This window comes from Hemitrygon akajei, chromosome 11, assembly GCF_048418815.1.
Source record: "Hemitrygon akajei chromosome 11, sHemAka1.3, whole genome shotgun sequence".
NCBI lineage: Eukaryota > Metazoa > Chordata > Chondrichthyes > Myliobatiformes > Dasyatidae > Hemitrygon > Hemitrygon akajei.
In genome coordinates this window covers 119,887,817-119,902,626 of record NC_133134.1, presented here as the reverse complement: position 1 = coordinate 119,902,626, position 14,810 = coordinate 119,887,817, and the positions used below count along the sequence as shown (strand labels likewise).

Here is a 14,810-nt window from a genome sequence, read left to right as displayed (position 1 = left end):
TCGAAGTTTATGAAGACCCAACATGCCATCTAAAGCTTTGACGAAGTTCTATAGATGTGTGGTGGTAAGTATCCTGACTGGTTGCATCATGGCTGGGTATGGAAACTCCAACACCCTTGAACATAAAAGCATACAAAAGTAGTGGATACAGACCAGTCCATCAAGGGTAAAGACCTCCCCACCATTGAGCTAATTCACAAGGAGTGGTGCCTCAGGAAATCAGCATCCATTATCAAGGGCCGCCATCATCCGGGCCATGGTCTCTCTCACTGCTGCCAACAGGAAGGAGGTACAGGAGCCTCAGGACCCACACTACTAGGTTCAAGAACAGTTAATACCCCTCAACCATCAACTCTTAAACCAGAAGGGATATCTTCACTCAACTTTACTCATCACAATACTGAACTGTCCGCCCAACCTATGGACTTACTTTCAAGAATCTTCATCTCATGTTCTTGATATTTATTGCTTACTTATTATTATTATTTCTTTTGTATTTGCAAGTTTGTTGTCTTTCACACATGGGATGTTTGTCCAACTTATTGTGTACAATTTTTCATAGATTCTATGGTTACTCTTTGGATCTACTGTGAAAGCTCACAAGAAGATGAATCTCAGGGGTGGATATGGTGATATATATCTGTAGTTTGATAATAAATTGGCTTTGAACTTTGAACTTTGGACCATCGGAGAAAGGAAAGGAGGAGGGGAACGAGAGGGAGGTGTTGGGCAGGTGAAGAGAAGAGAAGGGGTATGAGACGAGTAAGATTGGGAAAATGGAAAGTAGACAGAAGAGGGAGGGAGAGAAATCAATGTTGGAAGCTACCCAGACTGAATATGGAGTCCCAGGTCTCAGGTCAGTGGTGCGGTCCTAGTGCAAGGTGTGAGTCATCTTGGAGACCTCCAGTCTCCCTGATTACTATGTCTGCAAGAAGTGCATCAGGGTGCAACCTCTTACAGAACTATTAGGGAGGTGGAGCTCCAGCTGGATGAACTTCAGCTCATTCGGAGAACGAGGAGATGATAGATTAGAGCTACAGGGAGATCTTCGCATCCAACTTGTGGGAGGCAGGTAGCTGGGTGACGGTCAGCAGAGGAAAAGGGAATAGTAATCAGTGCAGAGTAACCCTGTGGCTGTTCCCCTCAGTAATAGGTATACCACTTTGGATACTGTTTGGAGGCGAAGAAAATTTGCAAAGAGCTATCTTAAAGTTGTTTGACATATCTTTGCATTATTTGCTGCCCTGTGTTTGGAGTATTTCTCCTGGTCTAACACGATGAAGCTAGGCAGTGCTTACAAATAAAGAAACAATTTTTTCTACTTTATTTCTTACCTGCTCAGAGACACCGAACCATGCACTCTTCCCTGTGAAATATACACTTTCCCACACACACTGGCCGTCTGTGGTGAATACAAGTGTTATTAAATTAAGCATAAAAGAAAATGAAAATTCCATTGCTTTTTTTCTTTTTGTAATATATAAAGATATTTTTACTACTGGATTTAGGCTGGCATTATTTTGACCCACAGGATGGAAGGAAGGTGTTCTGCAATTTTAAAAATATGAAAATAAAATTTACAGTGTTGCATCAATAACTGAAGAAAATCAACTGGCAACAAACCTGCAAGGATTCGGTGAGCTCTTTAAATAGCATGGCAGGGTGTCTTTCTTGCTTTACTGTTGAACTTGCATTTGGCCAAAGCTAGGAAAGGTTATTAGCTGAAACACAGGGTTTCTATCTCTCAGAGGTAGTGAGAAATCTGTGAATCTGCTCTGCAATGAATGGAATTGAATGTAGCGATAACTCCAACTGATGGGAAATAATGCTGCCAAGTTTCTTCCAAATTATCTATGACTTTGAAATTTGTGTTTACTTTCTGTGCACTAATTAGGGGCTATACTTCCTATATTATTGTTTTTCTGTGATTTGAGAAGCAGCACAGTAACAAGGCCCTTCTAACCCATGAGCCCGCGCCTTCCAATTACTCACATGTGACCAATTAACCTACTAACTTGTACATCTTTGGAATGTGAGAGGAAACCGGAGCATACAGGGAAAATGTACAAGCCCCTTCTAGAGAGCGGTGGAAATTGTACTCATTCACTGTAATAGTGTTACGCTAACCAGTACACAACTGTGTGTCCCCTAATAAAATTAATCATAGAACAAGTCAATATTCTATTTCAAAAAATGCTTCAACAGTGATAAAGCACATTGTGATAGTTTGCAATAAAAGCTACTATATAACTGCATACACTGTACAATCACTCTGCTTATCTGATTTCCTCCCCCTTTAACAGAAAGATCTAATAAGAAAGGCACTTACAACACCCAACAGGAATAGCTCTGCTAAGGAGTTGTTTGGGAGGATTACAAATACTTCAGCTGTGGTAAAGATATTGGAAGTGAATTTTCCTGGAACAAACTTCACAACTGGTTGTTTTGAGGCACCCATCACAATCTTCATCAGTAGGTTGGGGTACTTCGTTGCAACCTGCCAAAAATCAAGGACACACTAGAATAAACTAACAACAGACATTGTCAAGTTTATTATTAAATCTAATCACGCATTATCCTCAAAGAAAGACTCAAAACACGAATCAGTTCACTTCCCTTTTGAACCTTTTAAAGATCCTTTCAGCTTTTGTATTTTCCATACTTACTATTAATTATTGTATATTTATGAATCTAAAACTTTTTAACAACAATCTTAAAGTTCCAAGTTCAGTAAATTTACTAGCAAAGCACATATGTCACCATTTACAACCCTGTGTTAGTTTTCCTGCAAATATACTCAATAAATTTAATAACCATAATAGAATCAATGACAGACTGCACCAAAAGGGCAGACAACCAGTGTGCAAAAGATAACGAACTGAAAATGCAAAAAGAAAGAAAAAAATAAATAATAATAAAAATAATAATATTAAATAAATAAACAATAAATATCAAGAACACGAGATAGAAAGAGTCCTTGAAGGTGTGTCCATAGGGAACAGTTCAGTGATGGGGCAAGTGAAGTTGAGTGAAATTATCACCTCTGGCTCAAGAGCCTGATGGTTGAGGGTTGAGGAGTAAAAACTGTTTCTGAACTGTTGTAATTGGAATTAAAGCATCATTAGTCATAGAGTCATAGAACACTACATCATAGAAACAGCCTCTTTGGCCCATCCCATTCATACTGGACTGTTTTTCTGCTTAGTCCCATTTACCCACGATAGCCGAGCATACCCTTCCCATCCATGTACCCATTCAAACTTCTCTTAAATATTCCAATCGAACCTACATCCACCACTTCCACTGGCAGCTCATTCCACCCTCACAAGAAGAAGAAGTGAAGAAGTTAGCCCTCAGGTTCCCTTGGATATTTCACCTTTCATCTTTAATATATGACATCTAGTTCTAGTCTCACCCAACTTCAGTGGAAAGAAGAATGGGGTTTTAGTTAGATTGGAGGAAGTCAGCTGTGACTGTCCATCCAGTGAGCAGCTTCTCAAAACACACTGTGAAAATTCAATCCCACGTTCTCTCAGAGACTGAAGCCCAAATCCAGTGCCTTAGACCACACAGCCACACCCCATTAAATGATCAGAACTATCAATTTACATTAGGGTAGAACTGATTTAACTTCACCAACAAATGGAAACTATCAATAACACATGCACCTACAGTTATGCCAAAGAAGTGACCACAGTTTTAATTAATTGGCTTCTTACATTGTGGCCAGGAGTAAATAAGCATCAGATGAGTGCCCTATTATAGCTCACCGAACTGAAATCTCCTGATATCAGGCAGATCTGATTGCCATTGGACGGGACTCATAATTGGGAAAGAAGACAATCCTGGCACAGCAGAGACCAGGTGTCTGTAAATATTGTGGGTAGTGCATGAATCAGTTAGTCAAGGTTAAAAAGGATATCAGAGTCCAATGAAAACAGCCACGTTATAGACCTAATTACAGAACATTTCCTAAGCAACACAGATAAAATGCTGGAGGAATTCAGCAGGCCAGACATCTATGGAAAAGAGTGAACTGTCGATGTTTTGAGCCGAGACCCTTCATCAGGACTGGAAAGGAAGAGGGAAGGAGTCAGAATAAGAAGGTGTGGGGGGGGGGGGTAAGTTGGAAGTACAATGTGGCAAATGATAGGTGAAACTGGGAGAGGGGAGATGAAGTAAAGAGCTGAGAAGTTAATTGTGAAAGCGATAAGGGTCTGAAGAAGGAGGAATCTGATAGGAGAGGACAGAAGACCATGGAAGAAAGGGAAGGGAGAGGAGTACCAGAGGGAGGTGATGGGGAGGTAAGGAGATAAGGTGTGAGGGAGAAGCAGGAATGGGGAGTGGCAAAGGAGAGCAGTGGAGGCAATTACCGCAAGTTCGACAAATCAATGCTCATGCCATCAGTTTGGAGGCTACCCAGACAGAATACAAGGTGTTGCACCCCCGACCTGAGTGTGGCCTCATTGGAGAGTCCTTGCCAAAGAAGTAGGTATGAAGTGGAATCATGGCAGGTGCAGGGGTCAAAGGTGAGGCCCTTACTGAGGGTAGAACGTTCTGCCTCAGAGAGGGAAAGGTCAGAGGGAATTGTTAAAACCCCGCATGGATGAGAGCTGGGGGGGAGGGGGAGGGTTAGTGGTGTCTGAGCAGAGAGGAGGGTTGGGGTGCTCAGGGGAGGTGGGGTGGGAGGAAGATGGAGGCTCCGAGGACCCAAGGGTTGACTGGGGGGGGGGTGCCTGAGGGACACAGGATTGCAGAGCGGTGCTGGGGAAGAGGAGACTGGGGTTCCAGGGGCAGTGCATGAAGCCCCAGCCTGGAGGTGCTGTCAGTCATGGCCCAGGCTGGAGTTGGAACTAGCGGTCATGCAATTAGCGGTTTGAAGAAGTCTGAGGTTGGGAGAGAAATGAGAGGCAAAACTGAAGGAACAAACTTAAGGCAGAAAGTGCCTACTTATATAAGCTGCTTGGATAATCTAATTTGTCTTCTATTGTTTAAGCGGGAGTCTTTCATTCAGAAAAATATGACATATATTGATGTCTGAATCGATGCAAAATTAAATATTTCACATAATTGTTCACATAAGTAGACGTTTAATACCTTGGGTAACAGAATGCTGATGCTGGACGTGTTTAGGTGAAATGGCAAATCCTTTGGAATCTGAAACAAGATTGAAAAATGTTACACGCAGATGAAGAATAAAACATACTTTAAACATTCCTAAAGACATCCCTTTGCCATGATATTTAATCAGGTTTCAGACTTCACTTATTGCTTAAACTAATAGATTAAATGTTTCCTTTAAGATAGAATGGTTTTGTGGAATCAAAGTAACTAAACTGTGTGGCATTAAGATGTAACAAACCCAATGAACTGGAGCAACCCAGCAGGTCAGGCAGCGTCTGTGGAGGGGCTAACACCCTTTATCAAGACTGCAAAAGGGGGAGTACAAGCTGGAAAGTGATAGGTGAAGTCAGGTGAGGGGGAAAGTAGGGGGGTGGGCTGAGGGAGATGAGGTGAGATGCTGGGAAGTGATAGGTGGAAGAGGTAAAGGGTTGAAGAAGAAATCAAACAGGAGTGGAGAGTAGACTGTGAGAGGAAGGGAAGGAGGAGGAGCGCCAGAGAGAGGTGATAGACAGGCGAGAAGAGAAGAGAAGGAGTAAGAGGGGAGTCAGAATGAGAAACAGTAAAAGACAGAATTGGATGAGGGATAAATTATCAAAAGTTAGAGAAATTGATCTTCATGCCATCAGGGTTGGAGGCTACCCAGATGGAATATGAGGTGTTGCTTCTCCAACCTGAGAGTGGCCTCATTGTGGACATGTCAGAAAGGGAATGGGATGTGAAATTGAGATAGTTGGCCATAGGAAGATCCTGCCTTTTGTGGATGGAGTGAAGGTGCTTGGGAAATCCAGGTGATCCTGGCACTTTAGCTTGATGGTGTATCATGTCAATAAACTAGACTATGAGTTTAGAAAGCGATCCAGAATGGGGAGGAAGGTGAAGGGGGGTGACGGATTTTTTCACCACCGATACGATGGGTCACACTTAGATTAATGGATTCTTGGGTCCTGGAAGAGGTATTTCCTTAAATGATTCCTGCTTGCCTGTACTGATGCTCTTAACTAATCTTTTGAATAAATTAATTATAATTAATTTTACTGTTAGATTCCCATTACATATTCTTTTTATACTATTAGGCATTAATGCTAAGATGCAAAGCAATAGGGAATGAATAGAGAAGCTTTGAAATTAGTTGTAAGAAAGGCTGCTAACAAGTTGATTATTTAAAGAAATCAATTCAAGTAAAGCGTATGACGAGGAGATAATGCAAAAAGAAAACAGCAGATGTTGAAAATCGTAAATAGAAGCAGAGAACACTGAATTCAACGTCAGGCAGCATCTGTGGAGGAAGATTCCAAACTCCATTCCTATTCAGACACGTCATTCCATGGTCTCCCCTACTACCATGATGAGGCCACTCTCAGGTTAGAGGATCAACAGCTCATATTCTGACAAATAAATTCTTCTTGGACTTCCAGCTAGATACAGGTATCGATTATATCCGACATTTTGATAATGTTATATTATTTATATTATTAACTAAATAATATAAAAGCACATGGTATTACTAGAAAAATACTAGAATGAATAGAAGATTGGTTGACTGGCAGAAGGCAAAGAGTGAGAATAAAGAGGGCCTTTTCTAGTTGGTTTTCAGTGACTTGTGGTTTTCTGCAGGGGTCAGTGTTGGAACCGCTTCTTTTCACATAATATGTCAATGGTTTGATGACAGAATTGATGGTTTTTTAACCAAGTTTGTGGCCAATACCAGGATAGGCGGAGGGGCAGGTAATGTTGAGGAAGCACTTGGATTGATATGAAAAATGGGCAAAGATGTGGCAGATAGAATAGTCTATATTCTTACATTCTATTTTTATGTATATTCCTCGCCCTGACCTATGAAAACAAGTCTGCTACATGCTTTCTTTACCACATTGACTTGTGTTGCCATGTTCAGGGAATTGCGGAGTTGAATCCCAAGCTCCCACTGTTCAACATTCCTGAGCACCCTTCTATATATCTCCCCATATATAACTTTACAACATGCATCACCTTCCGCTTATCCAGATTAAATTCCATCCGCTAACACTCTTTCCACTTCCTATCTAATGACTGTTCTGTTGCAGCCTCAGGAAACCTACCTTGCTGACCATAACGTGATCAACTTCCATGGACCATAGAGCAGGAACAAGCCCTACATCCCACATCGTTGTAGTGAACTGCTTAAGCCAAAGACACCCGATGCAAATTTGCTGTTGCAAATTCTTGACACAAAAATTGATGTCACCTTTACCCCCCCTTCCCCACCAACAGATGCTGCTTGACCACTGGATTCAGCATACAGCATGAATTCAGACCCTTTGGCCCAACCAATCCATTCTGACCAAGGTCCCCACTCAATATTCAATAGGTTTCAATGAGAATCCCCCCCATTCTTCAAAACTCTAGTGAGTACAGGCCCAGAGCCATTAAATGCTCCTCATACATTAACCCTTTCATTCCATGGACATCATGAGCATCCTCTGATCCCTCTCCAATGTCAGCACATTTTTTTTAGATATAGGACCCAAAACTGTTCACAACACTTTAAGTGTAGACTGACCAATGCCTTATAAAGCCTCAGCATTACATCCTTGCTTTTATATGCTAGTCTTTGTGAAAGGGATGATAATGTTGCATTTGCCTTCCATACCACTGACTCAACCTGAAAGTTAACCTTTAGAGAATCCTACACAAGAACCCTGGAAAAGGATCTTAGTGACTATAGTGCTGACTTGCAGCAGATTGAAAAGCTTGAGCATGTAGATATTAAGAAAGAGGATGTGCTGGAGATTTTGGAAAGCATCAAGTTGGATAAGTCGCCGGGACCGGATGAGATGTACCCCAGGCTACTGTGGGAGGCGAGAGAAGAGATTGCTGAGCTTCTGGTGATGATCTTTGCATTATCAATGTGGACAGGAGAGGTTCCGGAGGATTGGAGGGTTGTGGATGTTGTTCCATTATTCAAGACAGGGAGTAGAGATAGCCCAGGAAATTATAGACCAGTGAGTCTTACTTCAGTGGTTGGTAAGCTGTTGGAGAAAATCCTGAGAGGCAGGATTTATGAACATTTGGAGAGGCATAATATCATTAGGAATAGTCAGCATAGCTTTGTCAAGGGCAGATCTTGCCTTACGAGCCAGATATAACTTTTTTGAGGATGTGACTAAACACATTGATGAAGAAAGAGCAGTAGATGTAGTGTATATGGATTTCAGCAAGGCATTTAATAAGGCACCCCATGCAAGGCTTATTGAGAAGGTAAGGAGGCATGGGATCCAAGGGGACATTGCTTTGCGCATCTAGAACTGGCTTGCCCACTGAAGGCAAAGAGTAGTTGCAGACAGGTCATATTCTGCAAGGAGGTCAGTGACCAGTGGTTTGCCTCAGGGATCTGTTCTGGGACCCTTACTCTTCATGATTTTTATAAATGACCTGGATGAGGAAGTGGAGGGATGGGTCAGTAAGTTTGCTGATGACACAAAGGTTCCGGGTGTTGTGGATAGTGTGGAGGGCTGTCAGAGGTAACAGCGGGACATTGATAGGATGCAAAACTGGGCTGAGAAGTGGCAGATGGAGTTTAACCCAGATAAGTGTGAAGTGGTTCATTTTGGTAGGTCAAGTATGATGGCAGAATATAGTATTGATGGTAAGACTCTTGGCAGTGTGGAGGATCAGAGGGATCTTGGGGTCCAAGTCCATAGGACACTCAAAGCAGCTGCGCGGGTTGACTCTGTGGTTAAGAAGGCATACGGTGTATTGGCCTTCATCAATCGTGGAAATGAATTTAGGTGCAGAGAGGTAATGTTCCAGCTATATAAGACCCCGGTCAGACCCCACTTGGAGTACTGTGCTCAGTTCTGGTCGCCTCACTACAGGAAGGATGTGGAAGCCATAGAAAGGGTGCAGAGGAGATTTACAAGGATGTTTAAAGAGCAAACATGAGGAAATCTGCAGATGCTGGAAATTCAAGTAACACACATGAAATGCTGGTGGAACACAGCAGGCCAGGCAGCATCTATAGGAGAAGCACTGTTGACGTTTTGGGCCGAGACCCTTCGTCAGGAGTCCTGTTCTCCTATAGATGCTGCCTGGCCTGCTGTGTTCCACCAGCATTTTGTGTATGTTACAAGGATATTGCCTGGATTGGGGAATATGCTTTATGATAACAGGTTGAGTGAACTTGGCCTTTTCTCCTTGGAGCGAGGGAGGCTGAGAGGTGACCTGATAGAGGTATATAAGATGATGAGAGGCTTTGATCATGTGGATAGTCAGAGGCTTTTTCCCAGGGCTGAAATGGCTGCCACATGAGGACACAGGTTTAAGGTGCTGGGGAGTAGGTACAGAGGAGATGTCAGGGGTAGGTTTTTTACACAGAGAGTGGTGATTGCGTGGAATGGGCTACAGGCAACGGTGGTGGAGGTGGGTATGATAGGGTCTTTTAAGAGACTTTTGGATAGTTACATGGAGCTTAGAAAAATAGAGGGCTATGAGTAACCCTAGTAATTTCTAAGGTAGGGACATGTTCAGCATAACTTTGTGGGCCGAAGGGACTGTATTGTGCTGTAGGTTTTCTGTGTTTCTATGTTTCTAGAACTCACTTGTCAAGATCAATGTCAAGCTTGTGCATTCTTAAGCAACACATAAAATGCTGGAGTAACTCAACCGGTCAGGATTCATATATCGCTCTGTCTGGCCCTCACCCGTTTCCCACCTTACCTGGGCTGCACTTATCACCTGCTGGCTTGTTCTCTTTCCCCTCCCCCACCACTTTCTTATTCTGGCTTCTTCATTTTCCTTCCAAGTCCTGATTAAGGGTTACAGCCTGAAATGTCAACTCTTTATTCCTCTCCATAGATGCTGCCTTGTCTGTTAAGTTCCTCCAGCATTTTGTGTGTGTGTGTTGCTCTGGATTTCCATCATCTGCAGAATCTCATTGTGTTTGTGCTATGCTTTCCTAAGTTCATTATGCAGGAAATGGGATCGAGAAGATTATCAGGGCCACTAATAGATAAGCAATGGTTCTTTCAAACTACCTAGTAACGAATTGAAAAAAACTGCCTCAAAAGAACTAAACACCTCAGAGTGGTTTTCCTTCTGACCAGTATAAGATGAAGACATGATTTACTTACCATGTCATCTGTGATGTTGAATTGCAGAGCTCCTGCTACAAAGTACGCAAAGCCTCCTGTGTTCACAGTGTACTCTGACAGCCCAACCATTACCATTTGGTCAGTTGTGCTTGTAAGGTTAAACAATTGTGCGGTAAATGGAGCTTCAGTATGGTGTTGAACATCATACAATTCACCCTAAAGGACATGTAAGAAAGTTATTAGTAACTTTAAAAAACCCTTTCTATTACCTCAGTCACTTCACTGTACTGTAAACCACCTTTTGTCATACTGTTCACATTCTATATGTAGTACATGCTGGTATTTATGCACATTTTTCCATATCCATACTTTAGCCTTTTACTTTAATGTTCTTCATACAATTCTTTATTTTTTACACTTGTTGAATGCTGTTTTTTTTATTGAATGTTGCACCAACATACTACAGCAAATTCCTAATACATGTAAAGGTATGTGGTGAATACAGTTTATCCTTGATGCTTCAGCATTATAATAATTATAATGTATTATTAAATTTATTATTATTATTATTATAAAGTCAGTGCTGATCTGACTTTGCAGATGTAGGCTGGAGGTACTGTATCGGGCTCCCAGACTGGCTGTACAGTACTTGCCTCAGCGCTGACCTGGCTCTGTGTCCTGTGCTTGGGGACTCTGCGGTTCATGTTCCGTGTATTACTTGTTTTTTTAAAATTGTTTGCATGATTTGTTTCCTTGTTTTTGCATACTGGATATTTGATGGTCTTTGTTGTGTGAGGTTTTTTTTCATGGATTTTATTGTGCTTCTTTGTTTTGTGGCTGTCTGCAAGAAGATGAATCTCAAGGTTGTTTATGGTATGCATATATTGATAATAGATGTATTTCAAACTTCAAACTTTATTATTATTATTATTGTATTTTCATATTTTCTCAGTTCAAGCTGATAAAACATTGGGTATGGACATAGCCAAGCACACTCATTTCTCAATTGCTAGGAACTTATGAACTATTTTAGTATCATGGGTTTCTGAAGATTTACATTGGTGTTCCTCTGGGGGCCAAATTGTTTAATACTATTGCATAGTGAATTTGGGATGATACCAGTCATCACTATTAGGATAATGTATACTCTGTCATCTTTCAACCTCCTCTTTTAATTCAGCATATTTCTGGTGTTTGTCACTGATTGATTTCTGTATATTGTGTATATTTGGAATGGCCATATCTATTAAGTTGTTCTTGCTTGTTTATCCTGTAATACTATATCCAGACAATTATTATGGATTGTTCTATGTGTAATAATGGATCAGTCACAATATAATTTGTGGGACTCTGACTTTAAAACTGGATCGGGCTTGTATTTATAGTAAGGCATGGTGTCCTTTATGAGTTTTGTATTTTAAAGCATGATTCTGGTGAATGATATTTGCCACTTGATTGTGCTTGTGTAAGTAATCAGATTGAGTTAAACTGCAGTGGGATGCTGTAAGATGTTGGATTGTTTCTGGATTCTCTTGGCGTTTTCTGCCTTTATCATCTTGAAAGTATTGGTCTATTATTATGTATTTTTGATAATTTTTTTGTGTTAATCACTTGGCCCTGTACTGCCACAGGGAACCCCTTTGTTTCTGGGAAGAGGTCTCCAACTCTGAGCCAGGTGTTCAACGCTTCCTGGTTGACATCTAGTCTGCCCAAATTATGGGGATGTCTTCCATGGAGGGTCATGTTCTTCCATTGGTTAAAATTTTCTTCAATAGTGACAATGTCTTCATTTTTCATGGTTGTGCTTTCATTTAAGTTAAGTGATGTGTACTTATCAGAACTTCATATGCTCAAGTGAAGTGCTGAATTCTGTTTTCCTTGATAAAAATATATCCTTACAAGCTTTATCTGACTATCATGTAAATTTTTGGTGTCTGTTATTCCTCTTCCTCCTTCTGTCCTAGGTAATGTTCATCTAAGTGTGTTTGAGTATACATAGTGTTTTCTAAAATTTGTCATCTCATTTCTTATTTTACTTTGTTAATTTTTCCAGATTGGTTTCAAACCAAGATATTATGCTAAAAGAATATGTTAATATGGGTATAGCAACAGTGTTTATTACCTTTGTTATATTTTTACTGGTGAGCTGTGTTGACAGATATAGCCTTGAAGTAACTTCCATCAGAAGTTTTCCCTTTATCGCACTATGATCTATTTTCGTTACTTGTTGATATCCCTGATATTTATATGTTTCATATTTATCTATTAGTTGTATTGTATCCTATTGCTCTGTTTGATATTCTGCTAGCTCTATTGCACCTTTCTTTATGTTTATGTCTTTAGAAAATGGTTATGCTATTTGAAATAATTGCTATAGCTTTATTGATGAAGGAGCGTATAATTTCAAATCATCCATCCACAGAAGGTGTGTAAAGGTATAATACATTCGTTTGTGTTTAAGTTACTAGTATTATTATTAATTTGGCCTGGCCTGCTAAGTTTTTGCAGCATTCTGATATTAAAATATCAGTAGATTAAAATATTTCTTAGCTGAATATTAATGGGAGCATTATGAATGACATCATGGCCTTGGGAACAGTCGGAAGAAGTTTTAGGATATCACGTATACTAATCAGTATGGAGTGAATGGAGAGGCTGTTCTCTTGACAGCAGGAAAGACTAGTTTGAAATGTTCCAACATTAAGGGCCCTCACCACCTGGGATATAGTCCCTTCGTGTTATTAGCATCATGGAGGAGGTAGAGGGAGCCTGAATACTCAGACTTAATGATTCATGAACAGCCTCTTGCCCTCCACCATCAGAGTTCCAAATGGTCCATGAAACCATGAACATTATTTAGTGATTCCTCTCTTGCAGTTTGTTAGGTCCCTTACAGTATTCTTTTATGTCTTGTACTGTACAGCAACCACAAAACAACATTTTACAAAATATAGTACATCACTGATAATAAACCTGATTCTGACATGAAATACAAGGAAGGAGCCACTAGAAAAGGGTGAATTGAGCAGAGTAGCATATATCAAGCAAGTCCCTGTGATTATATTGCATGTGGCAGTCGTAAGTTTGCACAAGAACTATGTTACAAGGCAGAATGCAATTATACCACATTGTTCAACACAATTGGCAGAATACCTTTCAAAGTAATCATTATAGACATACTGCACTATCAATGCATATTCACATTCCATCGCAGCAATATTTTATTTTGTCATTTCTGTGGATTTCTTTGCTCAACATGTCCCAGTAGATCATACAATTCAGCATTCCACAGACGATATCATATTAGCTGAAATATCGCACAGATAATGAAACTTAATCTGATTTTAACTGATTTTCAGTACATTATTTTGTTCTTTTGGAGCCTCACTCATTGCCCAACCCCATCATCTTTGCTAAGTAGTCTGAGTTGTTTATCTTTCTCAGTTCTGATTATATGTTTTTATTCCAGAAATGCTGCCTGACCTACTGAGTTTTTGCACCATTCTAGACCATAAGAGCTTAAGATATGGAAGCAAAATTAGGCCGTTTAGCCCAGTGAGTCTGCTCTTCCATTCCAGCGTAGCTGATCGATTTGTCATCTCAGCCCCAGCTTCCTCCCTTCCCCATATCCCTTCACACCTTGACCAATCAAGAACCTAACAACCTCTGCCTTAAATATACATAAAGTCTTGGCCTCCTCAGCTGCCCGTGGCAACAAGTTCCACAGAAATCTCTGCCTTTATTAGGGAGATGGGCTGATTCTATGTCGGTGCAGGAGAGAACGGAACATCATGAACGGCGGATCAGCCATCAGAGGCTGTGTACTTGGTAATTCGCGCTCTCTCCCCCTCTCATTGGTGGGTGAGAGATCGTTGCCGACTCTTGGGTCACAGAACTTGGGGGAAAAGAAAGCGGCGTACAGACTTTTAACACCATAAATCAGCAAGCTGTTTTGTTATGTCTCCCTTTTCACTGTGAAAATGGACACCTCTTTGAGAGAGAGAGAGCCTGTGGTATGTTGAATTGTCGGGTGAACAATTCGTTTTTGTTGCAGATCATGGTCTTTATTGCATGCTTGGTGGGTGGAGGGTGCTGATGCTCTTTTTTGGGAGTGGGTGGGGTGGGAGGTGTCATTGCTTTGCTGCTGCTTGTGCATGGGGGGGCTTTGAGGCTCTAATGTTTTAGCTATCACTCATTCTTTGAGGCACTCTTCTGTTTTCGTGGATGTCTACAAAAAGAATTTCCCAGGATGTATATGGTATACATTTCTCTGGTATTAAATGAAGCTATTGAACTATTTGAACTAAACTGGGGCACTTTCTCAGCTGAACATTAGCTGGAGTACTATGAAGGACATCGTAGCCTTGGGAAGAGTAGAGAGGAGGTCTACCAGATGCCTTAGGACATCATTTATACATTCTCCCCATGACCATGAGGGTTTTTTGTGGGTGCTCCAGTTTCCTCCCACATTCCAAAGACGTATGTTTAGGGTTAGTGAGCAATACGTGTCACTGTATAACACCCACAAAATGCTCCAGGATCTCAGCAGGTTAGGCAGCATCTATGGAAATAAGTAAACAGTCGATGTTTTGGGCCCAGACCCTTCTGCAGGACTGA

The 14,810-nt window shown here is 41.0% G+C and overlaps 1 protein-coding gene across 1 annotated transcript in view; it reads right to left on the bottom strand.

The window, feature by feature from the left end:
- Positions 1-14,810, bottom strand: part of LOC140735967 (bactericidal permeability-increasing protein-like) — an 80,952-nt gene that overhangs the window by 23,224 nt on the left and 42,918 nt on the right. Inside the window, exons 10-13 of the mRNA XM_073061598.1 lie at positions 10,233-10,409; positions 5,098-5,157; positions 2,330-2,497; positions 1,335-1,402 (exon numbers count right to left, since the gene is read on the bottom strand). Coding sequence (XP_072917699.1) covers positions 1,335-1,402; positions 2,330-2,497; positions 5,098-5,157; positions 10,233-10,409 — 473 coding nt within the window. The remainder of the gene's footprint in view (positions 1-1,334; positions 1,403-2,329; positions 2,498-5,097; positions 5,158-10,232; positions 10,410-14,810) is intronic.